General features: G+C 40.2%; 1 protein-coding gene across 5 annotated transcripts in view; it reads right to left on the reverse strand.

Annotated features, from left to right (window-relative positions):
- slc16a4 (solute carrier family 16 member 4) overlaps positions 1-13,484 on the reverse strand; it is a 37,870-nt gene that overhangs the window by 6,594 nt on the left and 17,792 nt on the right. For 4 of the 5 annotated variants that reach the window (XM_068327287.1, XM_068327278.1, XM_068327269.1 and 1 more), the window contains 5 exons: positions 4,512-4,644; positions 4,084-4,216; positions 3,716-3,859; positions 3,446-3,607; positions 2,692-3,345 (listed from right to left, as the gene is read on the reverse strand). In XM_068327287.1, coding sequence (XP_068183388.1) covers positions 2,692-3,345; positions 3,446-3,607; positions 3,716-3,859; positions 4,084-4,216; positions 4,512-4,628 — 1,210 coding nt within the window. In that variant the 5' untranslated portion in view covers positions 4,629-4,644. The remainder of the gene's footprint in view (positions 1-2,691; positions 3,346-3,445; positions 3,608-3,715; positions 3,860-4,083; positions 4,217-4,511; positions 4,645-13,484) is intronic. The other variant, XM_068327297.1, reaches the window with a different exon arrangement.

Below are 13,484 nucleotides of genomic sequence, written 5' to 3' on the forward strand. Positions count from 1 at the left end.
ACTGAGCATGTATGCACTGCTCTCTGCTGAGGTCAACTGGATTGTTATAAGTGATCAGGAACTGCAGTGGTGTATTGACTGATGCAGGAATAGCTACAAGCAAGCAACACTGAGCCATTGATCAATGAAACAAACTAAATCTATGTAGATCAGAGTGACATTTGCTGAGCCTCTGCACCACAACAGCACAGACTGCAGTTACTGCAAATCTGCTGAATATGGATGAGTTTGCATCTAGTAATTGTCACTCAGTTGAGTGTGTATATTTATGATAAAGGTTAAATTAATCCGGATATATTGAGACCAAAATAAAAAATTTTTTTAAAGGTTTTAATGAGGTTCAAATTAATTTATAATAAAACAGTCAATGAACCTCTCTTCCTTTTTTACATGACAGACCATAGACTGTTTCCTCCTTTGAGGTTAGAGAGATGACATGATGCAGCTGTACTTTGTTTATTTGTCCTCCTGTAGCGACACAAGTCAATGTCCTGGAGTGTTGCCTGCTTGCATACAAACGAATTCTAAGCATGTTTGTGTGCTTTTATCCCAGCAGGTTTGTCCAGGCTTGCAGCTGTTCCTGATCAAACTCAGCACACCGCAGTTAAAATTTGGCCTCTCCAAGTAGCACCTTAAGCCATCTGCATTCAGGACATTATTACTTCTATTTACTTCTCTCTATGGTAGATAAAGGGCATTATCAGACCACTGACAGTTTGCAAAGCATGGCGAGGTATCCTTCCCTTTGCATCAAAGAGGGACATTTTGTTACGATATTAATGAAAGGTCTTTTAAAGACATGTTGGTTTTCCCAGCTTCTCTGAGGTTGGAGTTGGCTTGTTTTGCCTCCTGACTGTTCAGCGCATGTATCAGCCACTTTAGAACTCAACTCAACAAAATTGGGAGCCCCTCTTGTCACTACGCCAACAAATTTGCACAGTTAGCTGTTGCTTAGCGACTTTGGTTAGCTCCAGTGTTGAAGGTTGATGAACAGACTGACTCTGACGATAGTGGCCTCCCTCCCTCAGCCTAGTCAATGGACTTCTATGACAAGCGCTGGGTTGGGGAAAGATGAACAGTGGGACACTGGCATCGAAGCTTTGTGTGTGGGTGGCACCCCATCTCTCCAGCTCTGTCTCTCTTTCTCTCTCATTGCAGTGCACATGACCAGAGAATGTGACAGAACAAACGTGCCTGAGTAAAAAGAATCTGTCGTCTTGCTGCTTTTGGCACTGATCCCTGGCACCAAGAGAATAACTAACTCCACAGAGCATCAGGGAACATTCTGACATCTATATCCTCTGATTTGTGCTTTAATTTTTTTGGTTTAGGAACCTATTAATATTATACTGGAAAGTTTTTAAAAAAAATCTTTTTGATTGAGTTTTGTGTTTAATTTTATACAGGAGTGTTATTTGACATTAGTCTTAGTGTTCCTTTTGTATCACACAAACAGGTAAATACAGATGTGAATCATCCATCCAGATGAGACAATTGCAGTTGTCTAGTCTACAGCCAGTTATTTGCTTTGTGAGTCACGCGGCTGCTGGAGCTGGATGAAATGCCAGAACATCAAAGGGCCACAGGAAAGACAAACAAGTTGCATTCTCACACTCACACTTACGGATATATGTAGACCTGTTCACCTAAGTTGCATATTTTTGGAATGAAGCTGGAAAGAGACCCACGCAGACACACGATGAACATACCAATTCCGCAAGAGAAAGGCATTGAACCCCTTACCTTCTTGCTAACAGTGCTACCCACTGCGTTACTGTGCTGCTGGTGTAAATCAGACCAATTAAAATGGCATCACTCGCTGTTTAAATGTCACCTTTCAAAAACAAAACAAACACCTGAGGACTGATTACCAAGAAATGAATTACAAAACAGAACCATGTAACTCATAAATGTACTACTCATGTGTGAGGTTTCAATTATTCACAAAGCCTGACCAAGCACTCTTAAAGAATTACATGCACATGTGGTGGGTGGTCAAAATGTTAATGCTGCTTTCTGTGCATTTGGATTGGCTTCATCAATGGTGTACTGCTAAACCCACCTGCTCTGGCCAGTGGACCAAAGTTCAGCTTTTATGTAAGCACATTCATTACATAAGACTGCAGAGACACAGCAGCTCACAAATAATTAATGCCTAGAAGTTGACTGGGAGCTTTTGCATTGCTTTTTAAGGCCCCTTCTTAAGGAAACACGGACCTTCCTTCACTCAGTCACTGCTAAAATCCCTGCTTCAAACCTCATTCAGGACAAATGGCAGAAAGTAACTACATGTTCAACCAGCAATATGTCAGATTCATTAAGAAAATCAACCTCACTTTTTTCATTTCAATGTTATTTATCCAAATTTCGAACACAATCAAAAAATATATAACTGGTGACTCTTGACAATAAGTCAGCAATGGTAGCCGTATTTGATGCAAGAAACTCCAGACTTGACCCTGGACTGCCAAAATTAATACAGTTGCAATTACTGTAATACAATACTACGAGAGAAAGTAGTTTAAAAAATGTCCTATTAGAATTGGAATCCTATTTGAGTCCATCTTTTATTCTGATAAAAAATCCCAACTGCTTCAAAGGAAATTTATTCTGAAAACAGACACTCTCCTCTGAGGCCTTTTGTCAAAAGTAAAGTCTAAAGTGAGAACTACTGGCAATAGTGTGCCTCACCTGCTACAGAGATGATAAAAGATGCATCCATTGCATCAATGCCCAGAGTTCTGGCACGAGCAGACAGGTGGAAGTAAGGGATGAAGTACGCCAGCTGACTGAAGACAGTGGACCAAGTGTAAATACAAAAGAACGGGTCCTTCAGTAGAGAGAAATCCAGAACTTTGGGTTTTCTGATGGTCACCTCACTCAGTGTGCTGGTATTTGACGTAACTCCTACAACAGTGGACCCATTCATGCTGCCATTGAGCTCCACTGAGTTGTCTGGAGTTGTAGGTTTACACTGACTCAAGTCAGAGTGGGGCTCATAACCACTAACACCATTGACAACCAATCTGGTCAGTTCAGGATTCACTGACTGTCCCTGAAGTCCCTGAGTGCACTGGCCTCCCAAATCCTCATTGTCCCTATGAGGGGCAGGAGGAGTGGATACAAATGAGTCAGATTTTGAGATACCATTGGATATGTGAGATGAGCCATTTATGCAGCTCTTAGTTAATTCCTTGTCTGATGAGCTCTTGAGGGACACAGCAGGGCTCTTTTGGATGGGAGAAGAGGTAGGGTTTGAAACCAGAGGCTTCACATTGATAGGTCGCAGAAGCATCCCAGAGGCCAACAGATTCAGCATGAGACCGCCCAGAATCAGCATTGCTCCTGTGGGGATGAAAGAGAGTTTAAGGTCCAAAATGACATCAAATGAAAAAAAAAAAAAGATTTTACACCACCTGCTTCTGAACAGATTTGACATGCCTACCTTGCCAGGCATAATAGTCCAGGAGTAACTGAGTGAATGGGGCAAGGGCAAATGTCAAACCCATTCCAGACCGCCCAACTGAATATGCTGTTGCAAGCCTCTTTCTGAAGTACAGCGCTGTGACCACTGAGAAGGCTTGGTATAGTAGTGCAAAACCAATTCCTAAGAGGAGCAAAGAAATTTGGAGAATGGTCATAGTTAGAGTCATCATGGAAACAGCAGATTTAGATCTCATTGAGACATCTTGGACTCACACTGACTTATACTCACCAACTATAAGTCCCATGCTGATGTAGAGGAACACCACACTGTTGGCAAAAACACTAAGGAGGAAACCTCCACTAACCAGGAGTGACCCGCTGATGGTGGTCACCCTGACTCCAAACTTGGCACAGGCCACAGAGGCAATGGGTGCTACAGGAGAGGAAGCACAAAAACAGTATATCAAGGACTGATATCCAAGTTTAAAAGTGCAGCACAATCATAACTACAAATGATAAAAGCTCTCATTCTTACAGATGGTTCACAGATTGATAAGACAAATGGCAGAGTTAAACTAAAACATTTGTGCAATGTTATCTTTATTTCCGGACTGTGTGTACGCAAAGCCTATGAAAGTAACTTTTCTTAATACAAACCAGCAGACAGACGAAGACTTGACATGATGGAACCAATCCAGCTGATACTCTCTGCCGACCCTCCAAAATCATCTTGAAATGCCAAAAAGAAGATCCCAAAAGTCTTCAGTGTTCCCATTACTAGGACATTTACCTGCATAGATATGTACATACAAAGAATAGGGAAATGAGAAGTGCCACTAAAGTCAAAGATGTAAATTGATTTACATTTTTGATGCCTCACGGTGTTATTTTTACTAGATGAGCACATGAAACAGGTATAAAGAGATTTAAGAAAATAAAACATAAAAGAACTAAATTAAAAATAGTGATGAATGCTGTGATGTCTTTTAATTATTTGTTTATATTTTGAATTTTCAATGCTGCCATAGAAACAACAAATGTATGTTTAAAAGATGACGGATCATGAACAAGTGAGAAACACATACCAGGAAGCAATGCAGCACCACCATCCAGCCCCAACCTCCATCTGGAGGGTCCTCATACTGGATCTCTTTTTCCTTCTCCTTCTTATTGGTCATTGCATTCTTTCTGAACAGGTTCATGACTGTCCCGGCTTTACTGGGAAGATGAAAATAAATATGTTCAGAATCCTACAGGCTGATCAAGCACATGCATTCATTGTCTCAGATCACAGACATTCTCAAATAAATACATTCAGGTGGACACATAGAAATGAGGGGGCGGCATGGGGGCGCAGTGGTTAGCGCTGCCGCCTCACAACGTGGCGGACCCGGGTTCGAGTCCCGCTCTGTGCGGAGTTCGCATGCTCTCCCCGTGTCTGCGTGGGTTCTCTCCGGATTCTCCGGCTTCCTCCCACCTCCAAAAACATGTGCTTCAGGTTGATTGGCCGGTCCCAAATTGACCATAGGAGTGAGTGTGTGGGTGAATGATTGTTTGTTTCTATGTGGCTCCGCGGTACACTGGCGTCGTGCCCGGAGTGTCCCCCGCCTCACGCCCTGAGACTGCCAGGATAGGCACCGGCTCCCCCGCGACCTGCGTTAGTGGATTAAGTGGGTTGGAAGATGACTGACATAGAAATGAGTTGTTATTATTAAAATATCAGCATTTTACGGTCATGCATAAGATATATAATTAAAACAAACGTTCAAAAATTCACATGGTCGACAATGTGTATTTTTGAATCCATACTCTGAAAAATGAAAAAGACACTCCAGTCATCATTTCAATATAGCTACAGCATCAATATCCTCTCACAGTATAGCATTTTGCAGTTGTTACATGCAAATGATTAGCAGTCATTGACAACTAATGTTATTATGGCCATCATGATACTAAAATTGGTGGTTTGATCCCCACTGCACCACATGACCAATGAAGCTTCTGCATCAGGTCATGTCATAGGATGATCATGGAGTGACTGGTACTGCAGACAGTAGAGGTGTGCCTGTGGGTGTCCTGGTAAGGTACTCTCAGAATTATTAATGAGTATATTGTATCAGAGGAGGTTTATGGATGTAGCGAAAGTGGACATGAAGGTAGCTGGTGTGAGAGAAGAGGATGCAGAACCCAGGACTGGATGAAGGCAATTGATTCGCTGTGGCGACCCCTGAAGGGAAAAGCCAAAGAAGAAGATATTGTTTAAGGAAAATTACCAATAAAACAACAAAGGCAGGCAAGACTAGAAAGACAGCTATCTATATACTTGGGATAGTATCACAACCTCCTCAACTATTGCTATATTTGAGGTATATATGAGCCTGAATGTAGAACATGATATGATACTAGTGGGAACATGTGGAAATTCCACGATAAAACAATATCAGACTTCATACCAAACATATGAAAACAAATGTATTGGTATTACAAACCAAGCGCACCCAAAGTACTCAAAAATCATTACGTGGATGTAATGACTTTGTGTTGGCAAATCATAGATTGAGCTTGGTCGGCATTGCGAAGCTGTAAATGAATGTTAGCAGGCTAACTGGAGAGAGAAAGCTAACTAATGGTGACATTTGGAAAGGAGCTAACGTTAAAGGAAAAGTCACTTGTCAAAAGAGCAAGTGGAAAAGACATTTTAGAAAAGTGATAGTTCTGTTAGCTGATTACATAACAGAACTGTATGTAGTTACTTAAAGAACGTTTTTGTCAGATGCCCGAGTAGCATTTTGGAAACTACATCAATTATCCCATTCCAAACGGAAACCATAGCTGGACAGACTGTTCGTGCTAGCCAGCTACTTTCAATCAGAAATCATTGCCATTTTTTGTGTCGTTCCAGCTGTTTGGACTTTCTGCTAAAAAACATGAAAATTGTTGGAACAGTTATGACACTAAAATTATGTTAACTGGGAAGTCTATGTATAGTTATTTCTTCTCCCAACAGATGCCTTACACCATATTATTCGCGTGATTCCTTCAGGCAGATGTGCCATGATTGTTTGGGCGCCGTGATCGGTTGGGTGGAGTTGGTGGAGACTTCTCAAGTGAGCTTATTCAAATACAGTAATCCCTTATTTTTCGCGGGGTTATGTTCAAAAAAGAACCCGTGATAGGCAAAATCTGTGAAGTAGAAACCTTTATTTATTTTTTTAAATAATTATTATACAATTAAATACTCTATATTCATTGAAAAGAAAGAACAAACCATTTAAAAGGCTCAAATATTTGTTTCACAAATAAAAGTACTTTAGAAACATTTTTTCAACAAATAATTTCTGTACTGTACAGTCAAATAATTTTAATCATCAATGTGAACAGAAGGCTTCAAATTGCGGAGATTAGCACCGCCCACCGCGACCCGAGTAATTGGATTATACGGGAGAAAATTTAAATGATTATGAAAAAAATACAAAGTACAGTCGGACAAATAGTGACTCAGGTGTATTTCACTGCTCTTCAGACTGAGTCGCTGCATCCTGACTCCGCTCTGCAGTGTTTTCTTCTTTTGAAACCCGCGGTGCAGGTGTGTTTGTTCGGGAGAAGAACATAGTGATAGGCAGTTGTTGTCGCTCTTTTTTCTTCTTTGCAAAAAGATCCTTATACACCAACATGCTACCATTGATTATGTTGGAGAACTGTAACGTACACCTGTAATGTTTTTTTCCTGCAGTCATTAATCCACAGAGCTAATGCAGACTCCATCGTTTCCATGGTCTTCTTGCGGACAGTTGCAACCCTTTTTGCATCCTTATTAAAACTTATTGCTGCTGTCGTCCTTGTTTTTTTCTTCCTTCTTTATGGAACGAACGGAAGATTCATTAATTGTCGACCTACAGCCACATAGCTTTTACTTTCCCTTAGCATGTCCAGAAGATTAACTTTATCTGCGATAGATAGCATCTTCCGCTGCCTTTTGGGTCCTGCCGCAGGTGCTTTTGTCGGTCCAGAGCATTTTGTTGACATTATGGGTTTTAGAGAAACTCGAAATTGCAAGAGAATTTGCACATACGTAATGTAAATTTGGCAAGCTGTTTTATGTATACGTATACATATTAAACTGCAACGTTATTGACGCACAGGTAGAGAAGAAGCGGAGTGACTTTTTAGCCAATCAGAATGCAGAACACAATGCACGATGCAAATCCGTGAAGTAGCAAAATCGTGAAAAGTAAACCATGTTATACCAAGGGATCACTGTATATACAGGTGGGGATACTGACATGTGTTTAGGCACCTTTTGAATCATTCTAGTAGCTGAATGTTGCTGAACAGTAATTTGCTGACTGAAAATGACAGACTGGACCGAATCCGTTAATTGTTTTTTTTTCTAACCAGCCCAGCCAAGTCTTGTAGAATTTTTCTACAAGATATAACAGAAAAGCAATATTCTTCAGTAAGTTTTCCATTAAAATAATGACGTTTATCAAGATTTATGGAAAGTAAAAAAAAAATCGACACAGTAAAATATCAGTAAAATAACCACTGATAATGTAGTTAAGAAAAACAAATGTTTCCCTACCCTAATAACTGCTTTTGCAGTCAAAACTCAACCTGACTGAGAGAATATAGTGTTCATTCAGTCAAATTGTGGGTGACCATTACACTCCAGGCAGAAAGCCAACAGTTTGCAACGCAGTAATCAAAATAAAGGGTTGTTCCTTGGAAGAATGTAAAATTTAAGATATGTTTCCAGATGTTACTCATGTTCGCACACTGAAATGTCATATTTGTTGTATCAACACACTACTCTTGACAGGAATGCTAAAAGCTTAAAAAGTGGGTTTGGCAATCTTTGAGACATTGTTGTTGATTTTTCTACAGGGATTTTATTTTTTGTGTGAGTTATATCTGGAAGTTCAATGTACTATCTACCTTCCAGGTCACTTACCTCCAGACCACAGATAACAGCTGTCTTGACAGAATGTTGCTCATTCTTTGAATTCAGAAATATATCTTTTGTTCTTCTATTTTCTAGTTTATAGTAGAAGAATTGTTTCTGTCCAAAGGAATCAGTGCTGCCTGGATCTCTGAAGGCATGAATTCAACTACCTTATCATTTTTTATTCACAGGAATGATAGCCAATTTGTCCTCTGTTTCAACAGCTCCAATATTATTCCATCCATTCTTTGTTTTCATGACAGCGCTTGTGATAAACTTTTCTTAAATGAAAAATTAATAAAATAAACAATCCTTTTATTGATCCCTGCAGGTGTATGGAAATGACTTTTTTCCACTTTTCACACGTGAATAGATATGGTACAGGTCAGTACAAACACACACACAAAGGGCTTGTACGTATGCAGATGATGGGAGGTAGACTGGTGGGCAGCTGTCACTTGGGGCGCACCAAATGAGCAACTTGTAAAGGGGATGGTGCTTTGCTCAGGGGCACCTCAGCAGTGCTCGGGAGGTGAACTGGCACCTCCCACTGCCAGCTAACACTCCAAACTTTTTTGGCCCACACGGGTCTCAAGCCAACCACTCTCCAGTTCCCAGCCCAAGACTTGGTGTTCTGAGCTACTACAGCCCCTTAGTTCTCCTTGTTGGTAACAATTTCCTTTTTGTTGTAAATATGCAAAGCGGTGGGGTGCTCATAGGTCCTACTTCCAAACAGACTTTTGGGAATGCAGACCATGAACCCCACTGCAAGAAAAAAAATGGCCTATTAGGCAATACTAGAGCATGAACAAGAGACAGGACTGATTTTTCACGTTGCATTAGTTACTAGCAATACGGCAGTAATAAAATCCCTCTTTCTGTTACTCCATCTGATTAGACTGGAGCAGGGGAGTTGTTGCCCAAAGCTCTCTGTTGTAGCTGAGGTGGAACAGGCTGGATGTATTAAATGGACCAATTATCCACAAATTACACCAGATATGCAAACTTGGTTCTCCTCTATCCCGCCCTTGTATGTCACAGGCTTTGACCTTCCACTTTTATTAGGACTCACAGGGAACGTGTATGAGGACTGTAAGACAGTGGTGAGGTGTGCTGTAGGTGTGACAGAGGAGTTCAAGGTGGAGGTGGGACTGCATCAGGGATCAGCTCTGAGCCCCTTCTTGCTCGCTATGGTGATGGACAGGCTGACAGACGAGGTTAGACAGGAATGCTGAGTTTTTGAACTGCCAGGCAGTTCCTCTAGACCTACTGTCTCAGTTATGTTTATGGATGTAGTGAAAGAGGACATGAAGGTAGTTGGTGTGAGAGAAGAGAATGCAGAAGACAGGGTTAGATGGAGGCAACTATTTCACTGTGGCGACCCCTGAAGGGAAAAGCCGAAAGGAGAAGAAGAAAAGGGAAGGTCTGCGGGAATGTCTATAATTTTTGATGGATGATCCATTTCCTATATAGTTATGTTCATATTAATAGCAGTATGTTTAAAAAGGTGAGTAAACCTGAAAATTCTTCAAATAAATTTTATTGCAATGCACACAAATGCATTGGGGACAATGCCCAATTTGATAATTATTTACAAAGGTGGAACGGTGGCACAGTGGGTAGCACTGTCGCCACACAGCAAGGCAGTTCCCGGTTCGAGTCCCAGGGTCGAGTTTGAGGTGGTGCATGGAGTCGACCAACTTCTGCCAGCGGTCAACAGGTGTTGCAGCCCAGGACAATTGCACAATTCCTCTGCATTTCTTGGTTGTGTCTCATGAACAGCATTTTTAATATAATTTTTATACTTTTCTACGGGATTAAGATCCATGGATTGTGTTGGCCACACCATTATTTGAAGTTATAATATTTTTTGTCTGTGTGTTTGTTTGTAATCGTGGCGTGTTTGAGGACATTGTCTTGTTGAAACAACCATTTCTGTCACATCTCTTGTCAATTACTATTCTGTTTTTTTCCCCTTTACTAACATATCTGTCATTCCAGATCAGAGGCCTGTACCATAAAGCTGGATTACGGCTTAGCGAGATAACTTCAGGCTTAACCCTGGCTTTTCGGTACCATAAAGGTGGCTGACTTTCTATCAGGCTACGTTGTCGTGGTAACCTATGCCGAACACCTAACCTGCTCCGGAGCAGGATAAGTTCAGGATAAGAGCTCAGCAGGTATAACAGCCCCACCTACTGACCAATCAGAGCTCAGCGGGTATAACAGCCCCACCTACTGACCAATCAGTTCTCTTGGAAAATGGGCTGTATATATATATATATATATATATATATATATATATATATATATATATATATATATATATATATATACACAGGCAAACCTCGGTTTCTGACCACAATTTGTTCTGGAAGGCTGTTCGAATAGCGATTTGTTCGAATTCCAAATACAATTTTCCCATTTCAAATAATGTAAATGGTCTTAATCCGTTCCAAGACGCTAGAAAATTACCTTTTTTCAATATGTTGTGTCATTTATATATCAAATTGTATAGTAATGAAACATATCAAAGAAATCTTAAAAGAAAGAAGCAAACGTGAGAAAGAAATCTGGTTAGCCCAAGATGCAAGTTATCTTCGTCTTTGGGACAGACGTTTACGGTACCGTAACTCGTACCATACGCAATGGAACGCAAATTAAACGAAAAATTATTGAATACAGTAAACTAAAAGAAAAAGCACATTACTGTCATGTTTTCTCTAGACTTTTCGCACGCTTGCTGGCGAGAAAAAGGCATTTGTTTCGCTTTCAACTTCCAAATTTTGTTCGACTTCTAAGACAAAAAAGTTCAGAATTTTTTGGTTGAATTGAGATTTGTTTGATGTCTACAGTGTTCCCAAACCAAAGTTTGCTTGTTTGTATTACACACACACCAGCACTATGGAAAGTGATTATTTTCTTTTAACTCCCTGTTTAACACAAATTTCTTTCACATAATCAATGAGCTCACAATTGAACTCGCACTGCTCTTCTTTAGAACACACACCTTTTGGTTAATGACTCAGTTTCACAGAATCAACAGAATACACATCATTCCTGTTGGCTCTGTTGGTTTTCTATACCATGAACCTTCTCGAAACTTACTTGCAGTGTAGAAGTTATAATTCTAACAAAAAAAAACTGATTTATCTTGCTAGTGATGTGGGACTGCTATTACCCTGAACACAATTGTATATTTAAATTCAAAGTCAAAGTCAAAGTCAGCTTTATTGTCAAGTGTACCATATTTGCACGACATGCAGCACAGATGAAATTGCAGTCCTCTCTGACCCACGGTAGATAGTACAGTACAACAGGCAGTACAACACAGACAGTACAACACAGGCAGTACAACACAGGCAGTACAACACAGGCAGTACAACACAGGCAGTACAACACAGGCTGTACAACACAGGCAGGACAACACAGGCAGTACAACATAGACAGGACAACGCAGGCAGCACAACAAGCAGTACAACACAGACAGTACATCAGACAGTACAGCACAAAGTATGAGACAAAACACAAGGGATGGTAAACATCTCTCTACACTCTAATCCCGTAAGGGAGTTCTTTCCATGTAGACAGCCACAGACAAACATGGAAAATAAAAATCCTAATAGCTTACAATCATACAACTCCTTTTGTGAGACTCAAAGATGCTTTGCACAAAAGGAGACCAAATAGGACAAAAAAAGTAACTAGGAGGAATGTGATTATCAGTTTGGTGATGCTGTATGTCATGGTAAACCGGTGGTGCTTGAGAAGATTTTTAAACATGTGCAGGAAAGCAGCTTTGTGGATGTTGGCAGGCAAAGTGTTCCAGAAGGTGGGGGCCGTGGTACTGCAGGCTCGATCACTAAAGGTCCAGAGTCTGGTATGGGGAATGGAGAGAAGACCTGTGTCTGAGGACCGGAGATTCTGGGCATGGCTGTATGGGTGGAGGAGACAAGAGAGAGGTGCCATGGGCAAGGACAGGTGTAGGTGAGGAGGACATTGTAACTGATGTGGAATTTTATAGGAAGCCAGTGGCAGTGGATGAGGTTTCGGGTTGAAAAAATGTTTAAAGCTTCAGTTTCTACTTTAGCAGTTTTCCAGTTGAGTGATCTATCAGTGTTGGCTGTAGCAGTCCTCTTGTCATCCCCAGTGTTTCTTCAGCAGCCTCTTTGCCTCTGCACATCCTTTATCAGAATCAAATACATCTGTGAACCAGCACCTTTGACTGGCTGATTGTGAATAATTCTGAAAAAGTTTTATTGTTATTGTAATTATTACTCTCTGTTGTATCAGTAATATGCTCCAAGACTCATATAAATGGATAATCCAGTGGATCACCTTTAAAGACCTTTAAAGACAGATGCACTAAGCCAGGGGTTCTTAACCTTTCTGACCTCGAGGCCCATTTTTTTCAGTACAAAGTGGCCCAGGGCCCATTCAATATTAACACTGTATAGGTTTAAAATGATGTCACTCTTGGTTTGATTTGTATTGGATAATAAACCAAATCAGTTTAACAAGTAAAACCTTGTTGAATAAAATGACAATAAAACATGATCGTCACAAAGACTTTTATTGAACATGTCAATGTTAACAATGTCAGAGTTAAACATGTTGATGTAACAATAACAAAATATACCTCAGCACTTCAAATCATATATCAAGCCTGAAGTGTGTGATGTGCACACACTTCAATTAATAAAAATAAAAATTGTTCATAAAAAAGACCAATAATTAAATTTTACTTTAAAAAAACGGAAGGCTTCAGAAGTAAAAAAAAAGCATATAAATCAATCAATAAAAAAGCTGGTGATAAAATACATACATTCAAAATAATGTTGTTGTTTTTTTAAATAAAAAACTTAAATAACATTGAAATAAAGTGTAAATGAAACTATATTTGTGCATGGCAGAACCAGAAGAATTGTTATATCTGCAACATACAAACAATGACAACAATAATAACAATAATAATTATATAACTTACTTTTTATCTTCACCACTTAATGCGACACTTGGGCCTGCCTCGGAGACACAATCAGATCCAGTCTGGGTGGAGTGGGGGAAAGGCTCACACTCAGAGTAGCCTCCAGAGTTGCTCTGAGTCTGTTTCGGG

This window comes from Antennarius striatus, chromosome 2 (assembly GCF_040054535.1).
Source record: "Antennarius striatus isolate MH-2024 chromosome 2, ASM4005453v1, whole genome shotgun sequence".
NCBI lineage: Eukaryota > Metazoa > Chordata > Actinopteri > Lophiiformes > Antennariidae > Antennarius > Antennarius striatus.